Genomic DNA, 19,136 nt, shown 5'->3' on the forward strand with positions numbered 1-19,136 from the left:
AGGAGAGCTAGGCTGCCATGAGCAGGAGAACTAAGCTACATATTGTAAAGAGATAACATAATTTATTTGCTCCAGGAGCAATTTAGGGAGCAATCAATATCAAGTCTAAATCCAACAGTTATAAAACATAGAAGAGAAGACTACAGCATGCCTCACCTTTATCTTAGTCTGCAGCTTTATGTCCTTGACTCTGTCCTAAAGAGACAAAAGAAACTGTTGTACATATGTGATGGTTCACATTGGTCAACAGAGAAGTTCGTATAAAGATTGCTACTTATATAGGTGAATCAGATCACAGGATCTACAATGACCAAATATCATCAATATGGACAGTTGGCAGAAGGCAAAGGTGTTCCTGTGATTAGTTGGTGCATTGCTACAAATTTGGTCAGGCTGGTGGTAGGATAGACACATTCTGCAAGGGTGAAGGATTGGTTTGTAAAAACTTGGAAAACTTTTTAAAAGTTTTCTATTAAAACTAATCTTTATAACAAATTCTTGGTGATCCGTATTTATCCTCCTTCAAAAAAAATTTTTAAAGGGATACTGAAATTCTTACTCATGTGAGTAGACCTTAGTCATACAAGTAGTCTCTAGCCACATGAATAGTTGTATTGACTTTAATGGCACTGCTCATTTGAGTTGGGTGGGTGGGAGTGGGTGCAGTCAAAGAATCAGGCACTAGCTCACTGGCATATAGTCCCCTCTCCTCTGCCCCCACTTGTGTGTGGAGACAGAGTCCCTTCTAAATGAATATAAAAATCCTTCCATGGGCTTTGAACCTTCCTTCAGATTCCAGGGAGGGTGCTCACTAGGGTTGAGGGGAATGGGGCCAACAGGGATATAGGTTGTATCCCCAGGTGACTCCAGAGGGCCGTACTTGGTTGTGAGCCCTGTCATTGCAGCTCCATTGAAGATAGGCTGGCAGAAAGCAGGGACTATAAAAATGGCCCAAAGATTGGATTTGGGTCTGTTATACAGTGCTGCAAAACTCCACCTTCCGAGCAGAACCATTCTCCACTAGTAAAGTTTCTCCCATTTTACCATGGAGTGATTGGGGTCTCACTTAATAGGTTGAAACATGTTCATTTTTAAGCCCAAACCTGTTCCCACTGGAATCAACAACAGAACTTCCCATTGTTTTCAATGGGAGCAGAGAGCAACCACCCCTGGTATGTGAAAATCAAGTAATTTTCTTTCTGTTTTGTATACTGATCACTAATAATAAAGATCCTGGACTCCGAACATAGAAGGTAATTTTTGGTGAAGAAAAATTAAACAACTCTCATGATTTCACTGCTTGTCTGTAAAACTGTAGAGCTAAAACTCAAAGAACACAGACAGCAGATAGATTTAGTAACAAGGTGCCACTTACAAGCATTCTTTTAATCATATCTTTACTTTTAAGCTGTAAGACCCTAGCTAATAAGAACTAGCTGCAAGATTAGATAAAGTGACAGAAATTATGGCTGAATATTCCTTCAAGGTGGAATATTCCTTCCTTCCTTCAAGTTCTAAAAGTAGTTGATTTTAGACTAAAGGCAAGGCATGTGATATCAAGTTTACAAGAAATTAAAAAAGGAATAAAAACCAACATCTCCAACTATTAAATCACATGGAAGCCTTTAGACAGAAGACTCTCATTTTCATGAAATGGAGATTAAAGTCACTAAGCAAATCATGTGTGCCTACAGGCCTAGAAATGTCAGCTAAAGTTGAAAATATGTCAAATTTTCCTACCAGTGGTCTATACATTATGATTATTTTTGTAACACAAGATATAGTACTGTAAGTGGAAATAGTCCATATCCTTAACTACTGTAAATCAGAAAGCTTCATTAAAGCTCCCTGGAGCTATCCCAATTTATTACAGCTGAAGATCTAACCTAAAGTCTATTATTCATCTAGACGATTGTACCATGGTTACAAGGTGAGCTTCACTTTAGGCCCTTTTTATTCCCTTTCAAGTACACCACTACGGTGACAAGTTTCACTGCCTTAACTCCTCTCTGGATGGAACCATGTTGTTCTACCACTGTTAGACTGGGTATCTTGGTTGCAGCCCCCAGTTTGCTACCCGTGAAAAAACAGCAGGCCCACCTATATTCAACATCTGCAAGACCTTTCCCTACCGAGCCTGACTCCAAACAGCTTCTTCAACACAAAGTATTACTTATTCACTCAAAAATATGTATCATTCAGAGAAGTGAATTGAAACAATACAAGGTCTACATGCCTGGGTCTTACCTACACTTCATTCTTTTCTATTCTAAGTTCCACTCAGCTCAGACCCCCTAACACCTGGGCTGAGAGAGACAGATAGCCCCTTTCCCTCTTTGTGTCTCTCCCATAGTGCTTCCCTGCCCATTTACCTCCAACCTTCCTCTCTAGGAAAGGGTTTTTAATAGTTACATTTTCTTTTGATCTTAGGCTCAGGCTTGAGAAAAATAAATCCAAAGCCAGGCAGGTGAGCATTTTCCAATTCATAACCCCCTTTCCTATTATTTTCCTGATAACCCTGGAGATAATTTCTCTCTGCCATTGTTTCATTTCCTGTTTGGTTTTCCCTGACAGCTTCCTTTGTGTTAACTCTCTGTAATCACACAGAATGAGGTACCTAAAATATTCACACAGAATGATACAGATATAGCCCTCATTCTCCACAGATTGTATTAACACTTTGGTAGACATTAGCAAGCTACAATGTTCAGAAATGTATAGAATCATTACAAATAATTTCCATGTACTTAATCTAAGGTCATTTATATGTCACTCTTCAATAGCCACAGTCAATAGGTTCAGACTATTTTAAGATTAGCCATGTATACTAAAGTGTACTTTCTGAATATATTGCTATGCAACTTTGATATAAATTAGACATTTTGAAAAAGCGTTTCTTCTAAACTGAAAAGCCTCAAATCTTTGATTTTTATAGGTTTAATGTAAATCCATTTGGCTGATGTATCCAAGCATTTACAGGTAATGTGATGGAGCATGAAGGCAGGAGGTTGTACAAATGATTTGCATTAAAAAGTCTCAGTATAAACATTGAATCAGACATCTCAAATGTGTTCTGGGAAGATCACACAAATGGTAGGTTAAGGGCTTAAAACAAGTGTAACTGATTATCAGCCAATAGGCTAAATGAGGAATCGTGATTTTGAACAGAATATAAATTAGTAAAACAGATGTAGGACCTTAGAATGTGCTGTTTTTAAATTAACCCCCTCAAAGTTTCACATAAAAAGCGGATATATTGAAAAGGAATGGACCAGAGACACCATTTACTTCATCAGTGATTACAAACAACAATGCAGTGCTTGAGCTGTGCAGAATAGGTAGCATAGCAATAAAATTGAAGTAAAATGTGGTAAGAGTACTCACAGGTAACAACTGAGACATACAATATGAAGCAAAAGGGAAATGAGAGAATTAAGGAGGAAATGTTATCGCTAATCAACAGAACTCATAAACATACCCTACCTGTAAACAGTGGGTTTGATCATGCCTAGTTTATTTATTTATGTTAGGGTGAGCTGTATGTTTGGGCTCCCTAACACTTCCCATTTTAAAATAATATAGGACCACCTTTGGACGCTCCAACACCTTCACTGTTTGCAGCAGGCCTTTGAATTTTAGAAGCAAGAGAGCCCAGAGGCTCAAGAAGTACTGTGACCCTAAGAGCCCCTTTGTGCCAACTGGCACAGGGTTCACGGTTCTGTGGCAAACCTGACAAACTCACTATACCTAGCACACAGCTTTCTTGGTATTTATCCATAAAGAATGTTATGTGAGGTCTTTGATAAAAGCCAAGGTGTCACCCCTTATTAATATCTTTGTGAAATATATGTACAAATACCATGTAAGAAATTATGTGTACATATATACTGAAAATATGTTCCTAAGAAGTCTGAATCAAGGCAGGATTGACAAGTAAATTAACCGTTGTAAGTCAACACATTGGAAGTCCCTGTGACACTGAGCCAGTGAGGGTTAAGTAACCAGCAGGCTAAGTGACACAAAATCAACCTTTAAGAACATATTAGGGAAGTATTGCAATACTAAACAGGGCCATTTCTTGTAGGTAGTTATCAAAGCCATGTAGGTAGACTAAATCCTTTGAAATGTAAAAACAAAAACAAGGAGGAATACTAGTGGCCCCTTAGAGACTAACAAATTTATTTGGAGATAAGCTTTCATGGGCTAAAAGCCACCTCAGAATGTTTTTTGAAGGAGTTGTTCACCTGCACATCCACCAATGTGATATATGCCATCATGTCCCAGCAATGCCCCTCTGCCATGTACGTTGGCCAAACCGGACAGTCTCTATGCAAAAGAATAAAGGGACACAAATCAGACATCAAGAATTGTAACATTCAAAAACCAGTTGGAGAACACTTCAACCTCCCTGGACACTCAATAAGAGACTTAAAAGCGGCAATTCTTCAACAGAAAAACTCCAAAAACAGACTCCAACAAAAAACTGCAGAACTGGAATTAATTTGCAAACTAGACACCATCAAATTAGGCCTGAAAAAAGAGTGGGAGTGGATGAGACATTACAAGAACTAAAAAATTTCCCCCTACTGTTACTCACACCTTCTTGTCAACTGTTTGAAATGAGCCACCCTGATTACCATTACAAAAGTGATTTTTCGTCCTTTTGATAATAGCCCACTTTAATTGAATTGTCTCGACCCCCCCACTTGGTAAGGCAACTCCCATCTTTTCATGTACTGTTATATATATCTTCCTTCTGTATTTTCCACTCAATGCATCTGATGAAGTGGGTTTTAACCTATGAAAGTTTATGCCCAAATAAATTTGCTAGTCTCTATGGTAGCACTAGTACCCCTCATTGTTTTTGCTGATAGAGACTAACACGGCTACCACTCTGAAATGTAACTCTGTATTGTCAGAGAATTAGAAATAAATACTAATTGTATTTGTCTATGTTTACCTATATCTGTTAGAAGCATCACAATGTGATCTCATTAGCTTGTAGATGATAAACTCCTATTCCTGTCTGTTACTATATTCTACTGAGTCAGAGATCAAAAGGAAATATTAGCAATTAGATGAAACATGATTAAATGATATCATTGTTTTTCACTTTGAAGGTTGAATAAACTACCTGTGAACCTTTGAATGGTTAATTGTCTTATGGTAATCAATGCAACTAATTACCGGTGTATACGTAGGAAATAGGAATGGACTTCAAAGCAACAACGTACATTATCTGTTTTTCATCTAAGGAATGCCTGCTGTGAAAAGAAGTGTATCAGCTGAGCTTTGGCTATAAAAGAACTTGGGGACCTGATCCTGTTCATCTCAGATCTGCTTGAACTTTGTCAGGGAAGTTTAAGTCGCAAGACTGAGGTCTCCAGCTCCATTCTGGATTACCATGCAATTTCTCATGGAAGAATTTAAAGAGACTCTGCACATGAACTGCCTATTGGACTATAACCTATAGAATTGATTCTGGAAGAACTTTTTACAACTCAGCAATTTCTCAATATCTCTGCTATGAAACTGACCTAAGAACTTTATTCATATCTATATGTATAAAGATCATTAACCCAGTATTCTTTTTTTCTTTAAATAAATCTTAGATTAGCTAATAAGAATTGGCTGTAAGTGTGTATTTGGATAAAATCTGAATTATTCATTGACCTGGTGGGTAATGTGTCCGATCTCTTGGGATTGGTAGAACACTATATTTTATATAAGATTTTAAGTAATCTTATAATCTTTCATTTGGCTGTCTGGGTAGGAGCCCAGTGCTGGATCGCTTTAGGAGAGCTGCCAGAGCAATTTTAGTGGAGGGTGGGGGAAGGAAGAGAGCCATACAGGGTGCCTCTCCCTCACTCCTCAGCTGCACCAACTCTAGATCCAAACATAGTTCCAGCATCCCATCCCTCTCACTGGATGTACCACATAGAGGAAGAAGCCCTCACCTGCCCAGGAGAGGGGAAAAGAGAGGGAACATGCACACCAGGCTAGGCTTCTCCCAACCACTTCTTGAACCATGCACAGAGCATCAATGGTCCACACCCCACCTCCTGAGATAATACCCTTCTCCTGCTGCTCACATGCTCAAAGTCTATGTTGCAGGGCTGAAGATTCATGGGCAAGCTCTGCTGGAGATGCATTATATGGAATATATTACAATTGTAAACAATACAATGTTTTTACTTTTTCCTCTTTAAAAATACATTTAAAAGATGTTATTTATGTTGCAAAGTCAAGTACTCAAATTAGGAAATGACAGATTTATGGTTGCCCTTGCAATCTTAATTCAGCCCCCCTTGTGTGTACAGTCTTTAATTACAGGTTCACAAAGTATTTTTTCCACAGGACTCCTACCTCATTCAGAGTACAGGATGGACACACAAGGGAGTGGGATTATGGTTGCAGGTTGTCCAGGGATTTACTTTACAATTTAAACAACATTCTTTTAACATGATCTTTTTTTTTGAAAAAAGAGCCTGAGTTTGGATTAATCAATATGAAAAACTCACAAGCTGTTCTCATGAGATTTTTATTCCAAAATATCATAAATTCCTCAAGGACAGTTTTTCTCATGGACCATATTTTCCTGAAATCTCATAAGAACAGCTCTTGTCACAAGTGTTTGCCCAGGTCAGGATTTGAACCAAATAGTCTTTTGAGATTGGGATCTGATTGAGAATGTTTAGATCAGGCTCTGTCTGTAGTCAACTCCAATCTGAAATTCAAAGAGATTCTATTTAAGATACCAATTTTGCTCATCTTATATAAAAATGAAAACTAGGGGCAATTTAAGTGTTGCACTTTGGAAATACAGTAAAGATGACTCCTATTGTCACTCATCCAAAACACACTATTATTTAGTGACTATCTGAAAGGTGATAAGCTGAAAAGTGAAGCCACAATATATAGTGAATTTGTTTTTATTGGAAACATCAGGATTCTAGTGTTACATATTAAAATTACAGCATGGTGAATAACAAACAGATTTTTCAGTTTGCTGGTAATTTCAAAGAAGCAGGAAAAAATTGTTTTAGGTTGAACTGAAAACAACACTTTTAAAATTTTCAGTGAATTGGAGAGTAAAATGTTTCATAGTTTTTTTAAAAATAAAATTAAAGGAGATTTTGAAACAAATTTACTTTGAATAAAAAATGAAGCTCTCTCTTTTGAAAACATCAATGAAACATTTATATTTTTTCAGAACTTTGACCAAAACAACTTTGCAAAATTGACACAATTTTACAAAATGTCTTGCTGTTGCTGAATCTGCATTTTTTGCCAAAAAAGTTTCAGTTGAAAAAATTTGCCCAGCTCTAATGCAAATGCCTGTGCTCCAGCAAGAGCCATCCCTCAATCCTGCCCATACCCTGGCCTATACTCACCGAAGAATGGAATGCTTTGCTAAAGAAGAAGTACATTAGTACAATCTTATGTTCTCTCCTTCAAAGTTCCTTTTGTGTTCAAGAGTGCTTCTCTGGAATATAGTACAGTGTAATTAGGCCCACAACACTTGGATTAGATGGGCATTCTGGGCTTTAGATTAAACCTCCATTATAACTACAACTGGTAGTGTGTGCCATAGGGCAGAGCAAAAAAGACAGTAGAAGCAGAAACCAGGCCCTTTTTCTTCTAGAACTCTTTCAGAATGGTGGAGTTGCTGTGGTGTCATCTCTTTACCGTAAACCAACATATATTGTAATTTTACTAGACATAGGCCAGTTTCATTCATTGTCCACAATCATTGTCATTGCCATCTAGGCAAATCCCAAGGGACATAGCCTCCTCACAGATCGCATGCCATTCAGATTGATGTCTCGCCTGATCCTTAAAATGGTCTGGCAGGACAGGCAGCCTATGGCCATCACTGGCTATCTTGTCACAATACTGAAGGTTTTGGTGCCCACATGACCTCATCATATACTAAGGATGAATTTAGCTGTGAGACATAGAACAAATCTTAATCAACGTGTAATACATAGCCCTTTATTTCTGTTAGGTTTAAAAACAAAGTATTTTAACAAATCAACATTACAGTCATGCTGTCACACAATAATAATAATAATTGTACTGCTTACAAACTATTCACATCTAAGGCCATGTCTACACCAGCACTTATGTCAGCAATACAACTGTTGCTCAAGAGAGCGTCAGCACTATGTTAGCGGAAGATGCTCATTCTTTCAACATCTAGCCCTGAAACTCCAGGCCTCCCATTAGCCTCGAACAAGTCCTGCTAGCATGGCTTCAGCTGTGTTAGCCTGCAGCTTAATGAGGCTTTTCAATGATGTTAAGATCACTCAGTTGAACTAACCTGACTGAAAGACACCCCCATTTTGCTTGCCAGAACACACACACTAAAAGTCAAAAGCCTGGCCTGTAGTGGCCTTACTCACACTATGAAAGATAAAGAATAAAAATTGAAATAATAATAATCAGGGTTACAACACAGCTGCTCTGACTTCACATGTCTTTTCAACAGGGTCCTCTTCTGATTCCAGACCCAGTTGGTTGTAATGCAAGTACTCTAGCCATGAATTATTAATGATGATTTGTTTGCACCCATCCATCATCAAAACTCGGCAGGCCACATTTACCTGCCAAACACAAAGCAATTTGGCTACACTGTGAAAGGCTTTAGGAAGAAATGTGCAGTATAGTATTTAAAAGAGAGAGAGAGGGAGGGAGAGAAAGAGAGACACTTTCCACATTTATTTCACGTCTTCTGCTCTTCCTACCTTGTCCCTTTACATTTTGTACCTCCTTTACCAATGCATTTTTTCCGTGAAAGATTTTCATGAGAGCCCTTCTGACATTGATTAGAGTGAGGAAGCAGGGTTGCTGGGTTCCATAAGAGGCTGATCATATTTATGTTATCTGTTCACACATATTAATGATTTCACTTTAATGCTTGGTTTTTGGCCTTCCTCCTGACAAGAGATTAAGCGCCAAAAGGGCGGCAGCTGAGGAGGCAGGGACATGGACTCGACTAGCAGGTCAGACTAATTGTACTTGTCACATAGCATGGCTGAGATCATGCCTGCTTAAAACTGCAAATTAAAAATAGGGTTCAACCATTAGTGTTCACACCAAGAAACTACAAGGCACAGAAGGAACAGAGGTGCCAGTTCATAACGGCACAAAGTGTCATCAGGAATAAGAAGGTTCCCTTGGGACAAATGGAGTAAGAGGCAAAAAGAAATCTGTTTTAAAATTACCATAATGTTTAGGACCAATCATGATTTCATATTCAAGCATTTTGCAAACAACAAAGAGTACTGCAGCAAGAGGTAGAAAAAACTGTGTGTGTGTGCGCATGCATGCTACCCTCCTGGATAATGGAAATCCAGCACTCCTGAGTTATAGTGTCTATTTAATGGAATTGCTTGGTGCTAATAACAAATATAGACAGAATAGTATTTGAAAAGTAGGCCAGTGTAGCTAGCCACTGCCATTTTTAAAATTTGTCTCCTTCTGAATACCTAAAACCTCCTCAGTGATTTCTAGTAACTACAATAAGTGGCAGTTAGGAGAAAAGAAAAAATATTTTATATCTCACCAAATCAGACCTACTCGGTAGATTTTGGTGTAATACTGCAGAATAACTATTTCCTCAAACTAAATAACTTAATGTTTCCAGTGGTGATTAATTTTGTTGTCTCTGGCTGCAAACCCAGGTTATAGAAACCTCAGTGGGTTTGACATACATACAAAAATGAATATATCCAAAACTCCATTTGTTATTAAATGCAGCTGTTGACTAACTAAAAGTGCATAAATAGATTACTTTTTTTCTGTCCATTGTGGTGCTTAATGCATTAGATGCATAGCTTTATTGTACATAACTGAGCACGGTTGCAAACCTATAATAAATAAACTATGGCTTTGTAAAGTGAATAATTTGACTTTTAAATTTAATTCACTGAACTGGTATGTCAAACCTGACATTGCATCAATATGTGTGATGGAATCACTGGGGCAGACTAGACATCCTGGTCCAGTCTAAAAGGTAGCTGTAAGCATCTTTGTGACTCTCTGTTCCTTGCCTTGCTGGACAGTAGTTTGGTCCCAAATTTCAATGTAGAGCTGTTGCGGTTCAATGACAAGACAGCACAAAGCTTTAAGCGAGCAAGCAGGCTGGTCTGTCAACGGACTGGTCCTGTCAGCTTTCCACCCTCTCCTTTATTCTTTCTCTCCCCCTGCACATTACATTCTCCAACAGATAAAAGGAATACACTGGCTTTGTTTAACATTCTTATTTACCAATTTCTATCTACCGCATTCCTTGCTCTCGGGCCTTGAGCCCAGTCCTGGGAGGCTTCCCACGGTTCATGTCATCTGGGCGAGATTCCAAGGTTCATGCCCTTGAGAGGAGCCGTGTGTGCATAGCTCCTACACAACACTCCGGGTGTGCCCTGAATGTTGCCAAGTGCGTGAACCTTATATGACTCCTACATAGAGCAGTCCTGAGATTTTTTTTAAGTTACACGGGCGCAATGAAGCTATTGTAGCAGACAAGGATCATGGAAGCGCCACAGCATTTCAGTTACTTTTCCTCATCCCCAGCCATACAAAGGGAATCCCAAGTAGCCAGTTAAAACAGCTTAACACAGTTTTTTTGCATCTTAAAAATCACTTTAGCTTGAGCTGTCTTGAAAGTATTTTCTGTTCTTGCCTACCACGTACATAGATAGTTTCTTTTGTGTCTATCATTGAGCACTCACACTTGCAACAATGATATTTCTTTATAGTCTTTGATTTTATATTAAAAGTACCCCAAGAGAACGTTTACAATGAGTGAGCCTACATTAATGTAACTAGTGTGAAGGAATATGCATCGGTCATTATATGCTCTGAAACAGTTCCCACATAACCTAAAGCCAACTTCGCCCTCCTCTCTGTGCTGACAGTAGCTTGCCAGACTGTAGAATCCAGGCCATAGAGTGAACTATGGATTCTGAGCTCATTCTCAGTGCTCACCCCAGACTAATAAAGCTAACATGACAAAGTGGTTATTGTGCTTTCTCTAATCTAAAAATAAACTAGAGGACTCCCACTTCTGCTAACCTATGCTCTAACCTGGCCCTGAACAGTGCATGTAACTTTTTGAAAAAACAGTCAGTAATTGCCTAAACAGAGCTGAAAGCTACACAATTTTCTGAAGTCAATAGGACTTTTCCTGCGTAAGGTATGCAGAAATGAGCCCACTGAAAACACTTAACCCCATACAAATGGTCTTTTATATTAAAATATATTTTAAAATGTTGCTAACCTTTGATCTACATCTACATACTCTGTAACATTACAATTCACATGTAATATTTTTAATGCAACATGAAACACTTCCCAAGACATACCTACCATTCTTTTGAATGGCCCACAACAAAATAGATGTAGTACACATCATAGAAAAGATCCACATTTCACACAAAAACTGACATGCTGTACAGGGCCAGAATTGTTATTGTTGTTGAAATTCACAGTTGAAATAGACATGGGCATTTGGGTTTGAAAAAGAGGTTTGACAACAACTAAGACCAAGATAGCTGGCAACTGGGGAACAAAATGAGCTGTGTTTTTTTCCATGTCAAGTATGAGTGGTTCTAAGAAATCTCCAGTTATTAACTACTAACAACCCAATTCCAGACTGTGGGACCAAGTCACTCAGATTCAGCCTCCAGCTATAGTCTGTTAGGATGGGAAGCATAGAAGTACAAACCATCTGTGATTCCCTGTCCGTCCCTCCTCACCTCACCATTGGGGCAGGAACCAGCCAGCGCAGTCTACCATGTAGGTGGTACTAGATGAAGAGGTAACAGGGCTAGGTTGGGCAGATTTGCTGGTATGTTTTCACTGCAGAGTTAACCCAGAGTCTTACTCTGGTGTTGCCCCTCCCCACCTACAAAACTCTCTGACCTGAGTCTGGTGGAATTTTCAACCCAGGCTAGCTGGTCTGTCTGGGGCTATGTCAAGTGAGGCTTTCACTAGAGCTGGTAACCAGCCCACTTTACAGTGGGTATACAGGCTGAATGACTCAAGCACTAGTCCTCCAATGCCTTCCCACAATTCCGCCCGTGTGCCCAGAAGGACAAACAAGATCTCCCAGAATTCACTGAGAAAGAATCATAGCATTCAGCTTTCTGCAGCACAGAGAACCATGGGATATACCCCACGGCTTACTAGCAACGCACATGGGTGAGCGCAGCAGTGAGGCATGGTAACTCTGACAGAGCTGTGCAGTGTGGCTGCTCAAACCCAGGCGAGGCTAACTTGGTTGCTCTGACCCAACTACCAATCACCTGAATTAACTCTGCAGTGAAAATATTACCCTTAGTGCATCTCATGGGCAGACCTGCACTGGGGTTCTGATGGTGACCAAGTCACATTGTAAAGTTGCCCTCTGTTGATAGAGCCCTCAGGGAAGGCAGCCCCAGTTCTTTGGGGTAAGCCAGCCGTACATCTCCATTCCACTTCAGTTACTACTGTGGGCACAATGGGATGCAGTTTGTATCCCTGTACAACTGAGAGGTGACACACACATTTACACGGAACTAGGAACTTAATGGTGACTTAAAGGATTACTTCTGCTGAAGGGCTACCAGGATTTCCACTAGCACAGGAGTCTCTGTTTGACTAAGCCAATGTCACTCTTGAGCCACACCTGACTCTAGTTTCACCTTGCTCAATCAGGTTAATGTTTTCAGCATGTTCATCCTTAGCTCTAAACACCCCATTCCTAGCAGGCATTTATAATTACCCTCACAACTGGGTGCTGATCACAGCCTGTTCCCTGGGGAATGTTTGCACAGACCTCACTCTGCTTCCTGATGTCAGGGAACAAGAAGAGCAATGCAAGTAGCTGTTCACCCTTAAGGAATCTATTTCCACACTGTCAAGTGATTGAACCTAGTGTTTCTCTGAAAGCACCAAGGAAATTGTATGTTTCTAGATTCCGGTCACCTCTAAACACGCTTTATACATGTATTCAAATCCAATTTGCTATTTGCCTAACATAATTAAATACTACCTCAATATTTACAGTGTTCGCCACAGTAAACATAGGGAAGTATAAGGAATACTGCAAATACTGAGCTAACTTTAAGGAAAATTGGCAAGTATTTTAAGTGCAACCACTGTGGACAAGAATAAAGATAGAAGGAAACTTTGTTTTTCAAAAAAAAAAATCAATATTTTACCTCCACTAGGCTTCCCACCAGGGGCCTAATACTACAACTAGTAGGCTGGGTTATTTTCCAGGCTCTTTAAAGGGTAGACTCCATATCACAGTTAGGAAATTCTTACTGCCAGAGCCATAAATATTCCAGCAAGCCTGCTAACCTAACATGTTATAAATAATATATTGAAAAAGGAAAACCAAAATCTTGTGTGGAAAACCCCAGTACAGCTGTTCGTAGCCAGCTGTAAACTCCAGGCCACTGGCTCCAGCTTGAGAAGTAGCCTGAGGGGATTACTGGCCATGCAGTATCAGAGGCCCTAATGATAGCAATGTTATACTTCCTCCTAATAATATGTATGATTTCTCTTCCTACTCTCACTATTGTTTCTGTCCATTTTCTGAAATGATTCCTTTCTAATGAGGGTGCAGCTGCTGGTAACTTTGAATTCTTGATGCATGCTCAAGTTGCATGGCTGAGCCACAAGATGAGACATGAATTTTTTGTTTCCCTGTCTGCCGCTGGCATTCTCCTGTGTTTTTGCCATCACACCACAACTCTGGAGTAGAGCAGTTTGTTCTCTTTCAATTCTCAGGGAGGTTTGGTCATATCCAAGAAAAAAATGAAAAACTGAAGTATGGAGAGCAAAGAATCAATGTAATATTTTTATTGTACAGTATAAGAACTCTGGTAACAGTATTCAATGTGAGAGTAATTCAGATCAATTCAATTCACATCTGCCAAGCCTTCATTCAATCGATGTGCCAAATCTTTGACAGAATAGTGATGAATGCACAATGAGAATGTTTAGAAAACATACCAAAATAGTTTATTCTGAGATCAGCTCAGGATATAGAGAAAGCAGCTGTAACTTGAAAGAGCACCAGTCCTGAAAAACGATGACTCATCATGCTTCTCAAGTGCTCCACAATGTGTGAAAGCCATTGGGTACTAAGAAACCATTTGTCACGCAGGCTGCGTGAGGAATTAGGATGGGGAACAGACATGTTTTTGTAATGCACTATTTCTTTTAGATGTTAGGATCCGGTTGTACTTAATGAGTCGCTGAACACATTTTGTGGGGAAATTATGAAGCATGCAGGGCTAGAGCCATCCTTGGTTTATACCATCTTCAGGGGCATAAACAAGGGTGCAGAGACCCCAGCAGAATAAAGGCTGTGGTGAGGGGCTGTCATAAACGTAAAGAGAAGGGTAGCATAAAATCCCTCCTGGGAGCTGTACGGAATCGCTTTACCTGTAAGGAGCTAAGAAGTTCAAACAACTTGGTTTGCACCTGACCAAAAGGACCAACAAGGAAAGAAGATACTTTCAAATCCGGGGTGGGGGGGACGGGGGAGGTTTTGTTTGTGCTCTCTTATGTTTGTTCCCTCTCCAGATGAAGAGAGAAGCTAAGGGAGAGGGACAACATCTCCTGAAAACATAGTTGGAATAACCCATCGAAGAATTACATAAATTTTAAGTGAGGCAAGGAAATGCGTTAGATTATCTTTTGTTTTAGCTTGTGAATTTTCCCTATGCTAAGAGGTAGTCTTATTCCTGTTTTGTAACTGTGAAGCTGAGTCCAGAGGGGAGTCCTCTGTGTTTTAAATCTTTTTATTACCCTGTAAAGTTACCTTCCATCCTGATTTTGCAGGTGTGATTCTTTTACTTTTTTCTTTATAATAAAATTCTTCTTTTAAGAACCTGATTAATTTTCAGTGTCCTAAAAACCAAAGGGTTTGGTCTGTGCTCACATTGTAACCAATTGGTTAGTATATTATTCTCAAGCCTCCCCAGAAAAGGGGGTGAAGGGGTTTGGGGGATATTTTGGGGGAATAGGAACTCCAAGTGACCCCTTCCTGAATTTTTGTATGAATCACTTGGTTGTGGCAGCAATACCGTCCAAGGACAAGGAAAGGAATTTGTTCCTTGGGGAAGTTTTTAACCTAAAATGGTAGAATATAAGCTTAGGGGGTCTTTCATGCAGGTCCCCACATCTGTACCCCAGAGTTCAGAGTGGGGAGGGAACCCTGACAGGGGCATTCTAGTGGTGTAAGATGGCTGCAATCTCCCCTCTGCTGTCAGGCCCAAAAGGGTACAACACAGCCCAAAGATGGATAATGCTAGCCCTGGAGGGGACATGGCCAGGGCAGCAAAGGACTGGGCTCATTCAACTGCTTGTGCAACCACTGAGAGAGGGGGGCTGTGGAAACATATCTGAACCTACTACAGGAGCGAATTACCCCTGGAGTTTGGCGGGGCCTTACTGCTGCAGGGAGGTAACATTTCAAACTATCTGAGATGAAAGTGACCTACTAACCTGAATGGAGTTTAATCTGGGGTTACTATGACCAACTATATAGAAACAATGGGACAAATTCTGACCAGATGAAACTCTACATACACCAGGTCTGTATCTGACAATAGTTGTACGTCCCGTATATAAACAGAAATACCAAAGGCCTGACTGTTCACTCTCTTGCACCTTGTATCCATTAGCATCTGCTTGAAGTGAGTGCAAAATACCACCCACTCAGATTAGCAGGAATTTACATCCATCTTTGAGCAGGTGTAGATGGCTACACTATGTGTAAGACAATGACAGCTCAAACCCTCTACAGGTGTCACAGGTTTCTTCCTTGTTGTTTGCACCTAATGATAGTTTTATGTAAAATGAATTGTTCTAAAGTGCATCATTTCCTGCTCATGCAGCCAGAACCCTCCTTTTCCTGACATCATAATGGGGTGGCTCTGGAAGAGATGTGGCTGTCACAAAGAAAATAATGTGCAAGGATTATAAAGAGCAGGAATTTGTTATAGCAGGGATTCATTAGTCTCTAGAAGTTGAGTGATTATGAGTGAAAATTACCACCTGTGGAATACAAGTTGGACTCTTTGCTTGAACTGGGAAAATAAAAATGATGGGGTAGAGAGTGAGAGAACAATGCTTCTTCCTTCCCACCACTCCAACTTCCTTCCCTCTTTTCAATTCTTTCCCCACTGGTGTGTGTCAGAAGCATGGATATGACCTACTCATCAAATTTGAATGCCCATAGTTCTTCATAAACTCCTGAGATATAGCAAAACTAAAACAAAACAATCCACACACACCTAACATTTCAGGCATTGGAAGGAGGAGGGGGAAAAACCAAACAGAATTCCATAGCACTGATTTTGGCCTTTTGAATGTACATTAGGGAATGCCTCTTCTTCTTGTTTACTTTCCTGTTATCATGTTAGTGGCCCTGCGAGGTTTGTAACATGTTTATTTAAGTAAATCTTCCTTCAGACAAACACATGGCACATTATTATTATTAAGAATATTGCATAAACATTGTGTACTTTCTATAATTATACACCTAAGTAGTTAGGGTGCCTGCTTGTGTGAGCAGATTGATAAAAGAATAACAGTAAACAGTCTTTTTATTTCAATAATTTTTAATAATGATGTGCTCTTATTCTAATACAGTACAAGATGCATGCTTGGAGGAGCAGATTGTTGACTGCTCTGCTTTAATAAATATTTTTATTGAGAATTTATATCAGTGCATACTCTTTTACTAATACAGAAGAATGTTAATTTCAGAAATAACTGGCCAACTGTAACAAAACATAAGCCACATCAAGTTTATGGCAGTATCTTCAGTTCCAGTAGTATTTGACTTATTAGACATGAAGTTGCAGCACTGTGGTGACATGGTACTTACAGTACCTGTCAGTGAAGTGAATGTGGCACATCTGTGCTGTGCCATGCTGTCTAGGTATGTTACATCTGTCTCGTGAAAAAAATACATAGATGAATGTACTTCATTCATTGAATTCTTTAACTTTATTCATTGATTTCAGGACCCCAGATTGCTCAGGGGTATCAGATACCATGTGATGTTTAGAGCTGGAGTTTACATTTGGATCTCCAAGTTAGCTAAAGTTATTTTGTTCATTTTTTTAAAAAATGGGTAGAAGGGGAGGGAAAAGAAATAAAGCATCAAAATTAATTCCCTTTCCCTCCTCTAGGTTTTTTTCCCCAGGGCCTCATAGGTTCTTTCTCTGCTTATCTTTTAAACTCTGATCCTGCCAAAGGATCAACATGCACAGATGCTTACTCCTAGGCAAAGTCCCACTGGAACTTCACATGGTCAGTATGTCCAGATACCCTTGCAAGATCAGAGCTTTAGAATGCAAGTATTATGGGACAGGGACTTTCTTAATCACTTTTATATCTTGTAGGGTACTGAGCACATTGTCAGCACTTAATAAAATTAATAATGATATATTGCCAAGAAAGCTTATGGACATTGTTGTCGTCCTTGCTTCACTTGGGATCCCAGGAAAGGAAGTTGCCTTCTTTCCCTCTCACACCTGGGAGTAAGAGACCAAAATGGTATAATTCTGCTTTGTGATATGTAGGTGCAATATGGTGGGTCAGAAGGCTCGACTATCTCCCCTCACCCTCCCACCAACCCAGCACTCCTAAACGTGTTAGGAATTCAAACTGGCTACCTCAGAGGGAAGCACACTCTGCCCTCAAGTTAGAATGGTCTAGTAGCTTCTGGGCATGTTGGAGTCACCGCCCTATGCTGGTTGATATTCACACTGCTGCAGCTCTGAAAAGGAACCTAGTGAATGGAGGAACATGTCCATCCTGCTCCATCTTAGTTTGCAAATGGAAGATGGCTCTATCTAGCACAAGCTGGCCTTTCTGCATTACTTCTGTCTCCCCACCTTGGGTGGCCCCATAAGGGTAAGGACTGGATTTTGCCCAAAGAGATTAAAAGCTATCTGCCTTCACTGTTTGGGGTATTAGGGGTTGTTCCTTTAAAGATTAACTTTCCAAACAAAGAGTATGGGTAGAGTGCTGTGAAGATCTTATTGGAAACACACTGCAAATAAAGCAAAGCTCTTACATGCATTTTAAGCACTGTATGATTACTGAACATCATACTGTCTTACCCCTGGATTGGCATATTACACAATCTGAAAAGCACTGGGCTAATTTGGATAACATAGAGGAATACATTAAAGTGTTCTTAGTTATTAGCAAAGATTAAAAGAAGAAAAGACTTGCTATCAGAACAATGTTCAGTCTTTCTTATAGCTCTCTACTGAGCACATAACAGAAAGTGATGTCAAGCTTTGGGAGGAGGAAAGCGTAGTCCCAGATCCTGCACAGCCATTAGAAATAACAATCAACAAATTGTATGGATGCAGCGGTAATTAGAACTGGTCAAAAAATGTAGGCAAAGTTTTTTTAAAACACAAATGGCTTTTCAATAAAATGGAAATGTGATTAATGTTTTTGGTTTTGACTACATTTTTTTAAATTACAAATTTCAGAGTTTTTCAAAATTGTTCATTTTATTTTGCTGGGAAAACTCTCACTTTCTCCCATTGGAAAGAGGCAGGGAGGAGAAGTAAAAAGTGAGTGGTATTTTTCACCCCAAATGAAAACACACATTTTCTATTAAATTTTTCTAAAATTAGTTTATTAAAAAAATTAAGAAAATTGCTTCTTTTGAAGTTGTTCACAACCTATATTTACCTTTTCCCAAACAGCTTACTTACAGAGATACTGACACAACTGAATAGACAGTAAGGAGGAGTATTTCCGCTTTTTTGGCCTGAGCAGTTAGCCAATATCCACAGTCTTGCTGGGTCATTTTTGTTAGAAGAAGAAATTAGTGATACAGGTCAGGTTACAGTATCCTTTAGTACAGTCCTACTTCTCTACAAAGAACATACATGAGGTCTTGTTTCTCTGAATGCAGTGGGAACAAACAACAGGAAACAATGTCTTCGTTTAGAAATCCAAGTCTACCTTTCCAGTGAGTACTATTGCCACAAGAAGCTCTGGCTTTTGGTTTCTTCCTAGGGCCACATTCCACGGCTTTGCTGCCTTCTGCTTGCTACCTTCAGCCTTGCTGCTCACACACAGCTGAAACTAATCAATCCCCA

The 19,136-nt window shown here is 39.6% G+C and overlaps 1 protein-coding gene across 1 annotated transcript in view; it reads right to left on the reverse strand.

Moving 5' to 3' along the window:
• The window catches only part of IQCM (IQ motif containing M), a 189,027-nt gene that overhangs the window by 36,603 nt on the left and 133,288 nt on the right, over window positions 1–19,136 (reverse strand). The window contains exons 9-10 of the mRNA XM_074950990.1: window positions 4,245–4,326; window positions 157–195 (exon numbers count right to left, since the gene is read on the reverse strand). Of these exons, the coding sequence (XP_074807091.1) occupies window positions 157–195; window positions 4,245–4,326 (121 nt within the window). The remainder of the gene's footprint in view (window positions 1–156; window positions 196–4,244; window positions 4,327–19,136) is intronic.

Source organism: Natator depressus, chromosome 4 (genome assembly GCF_965152275.1).
Source record: "Natator depressus isolate rNatDep1 chromosome 4, rNatDep2.hap1, whole genome shotgun sequence".
Taxonomy (NCBI): domain Eukaryota; kingdom Metazoa; phylum Chordata; order Testudines; family Cheloniidae; genus Natator; species Natator depressus.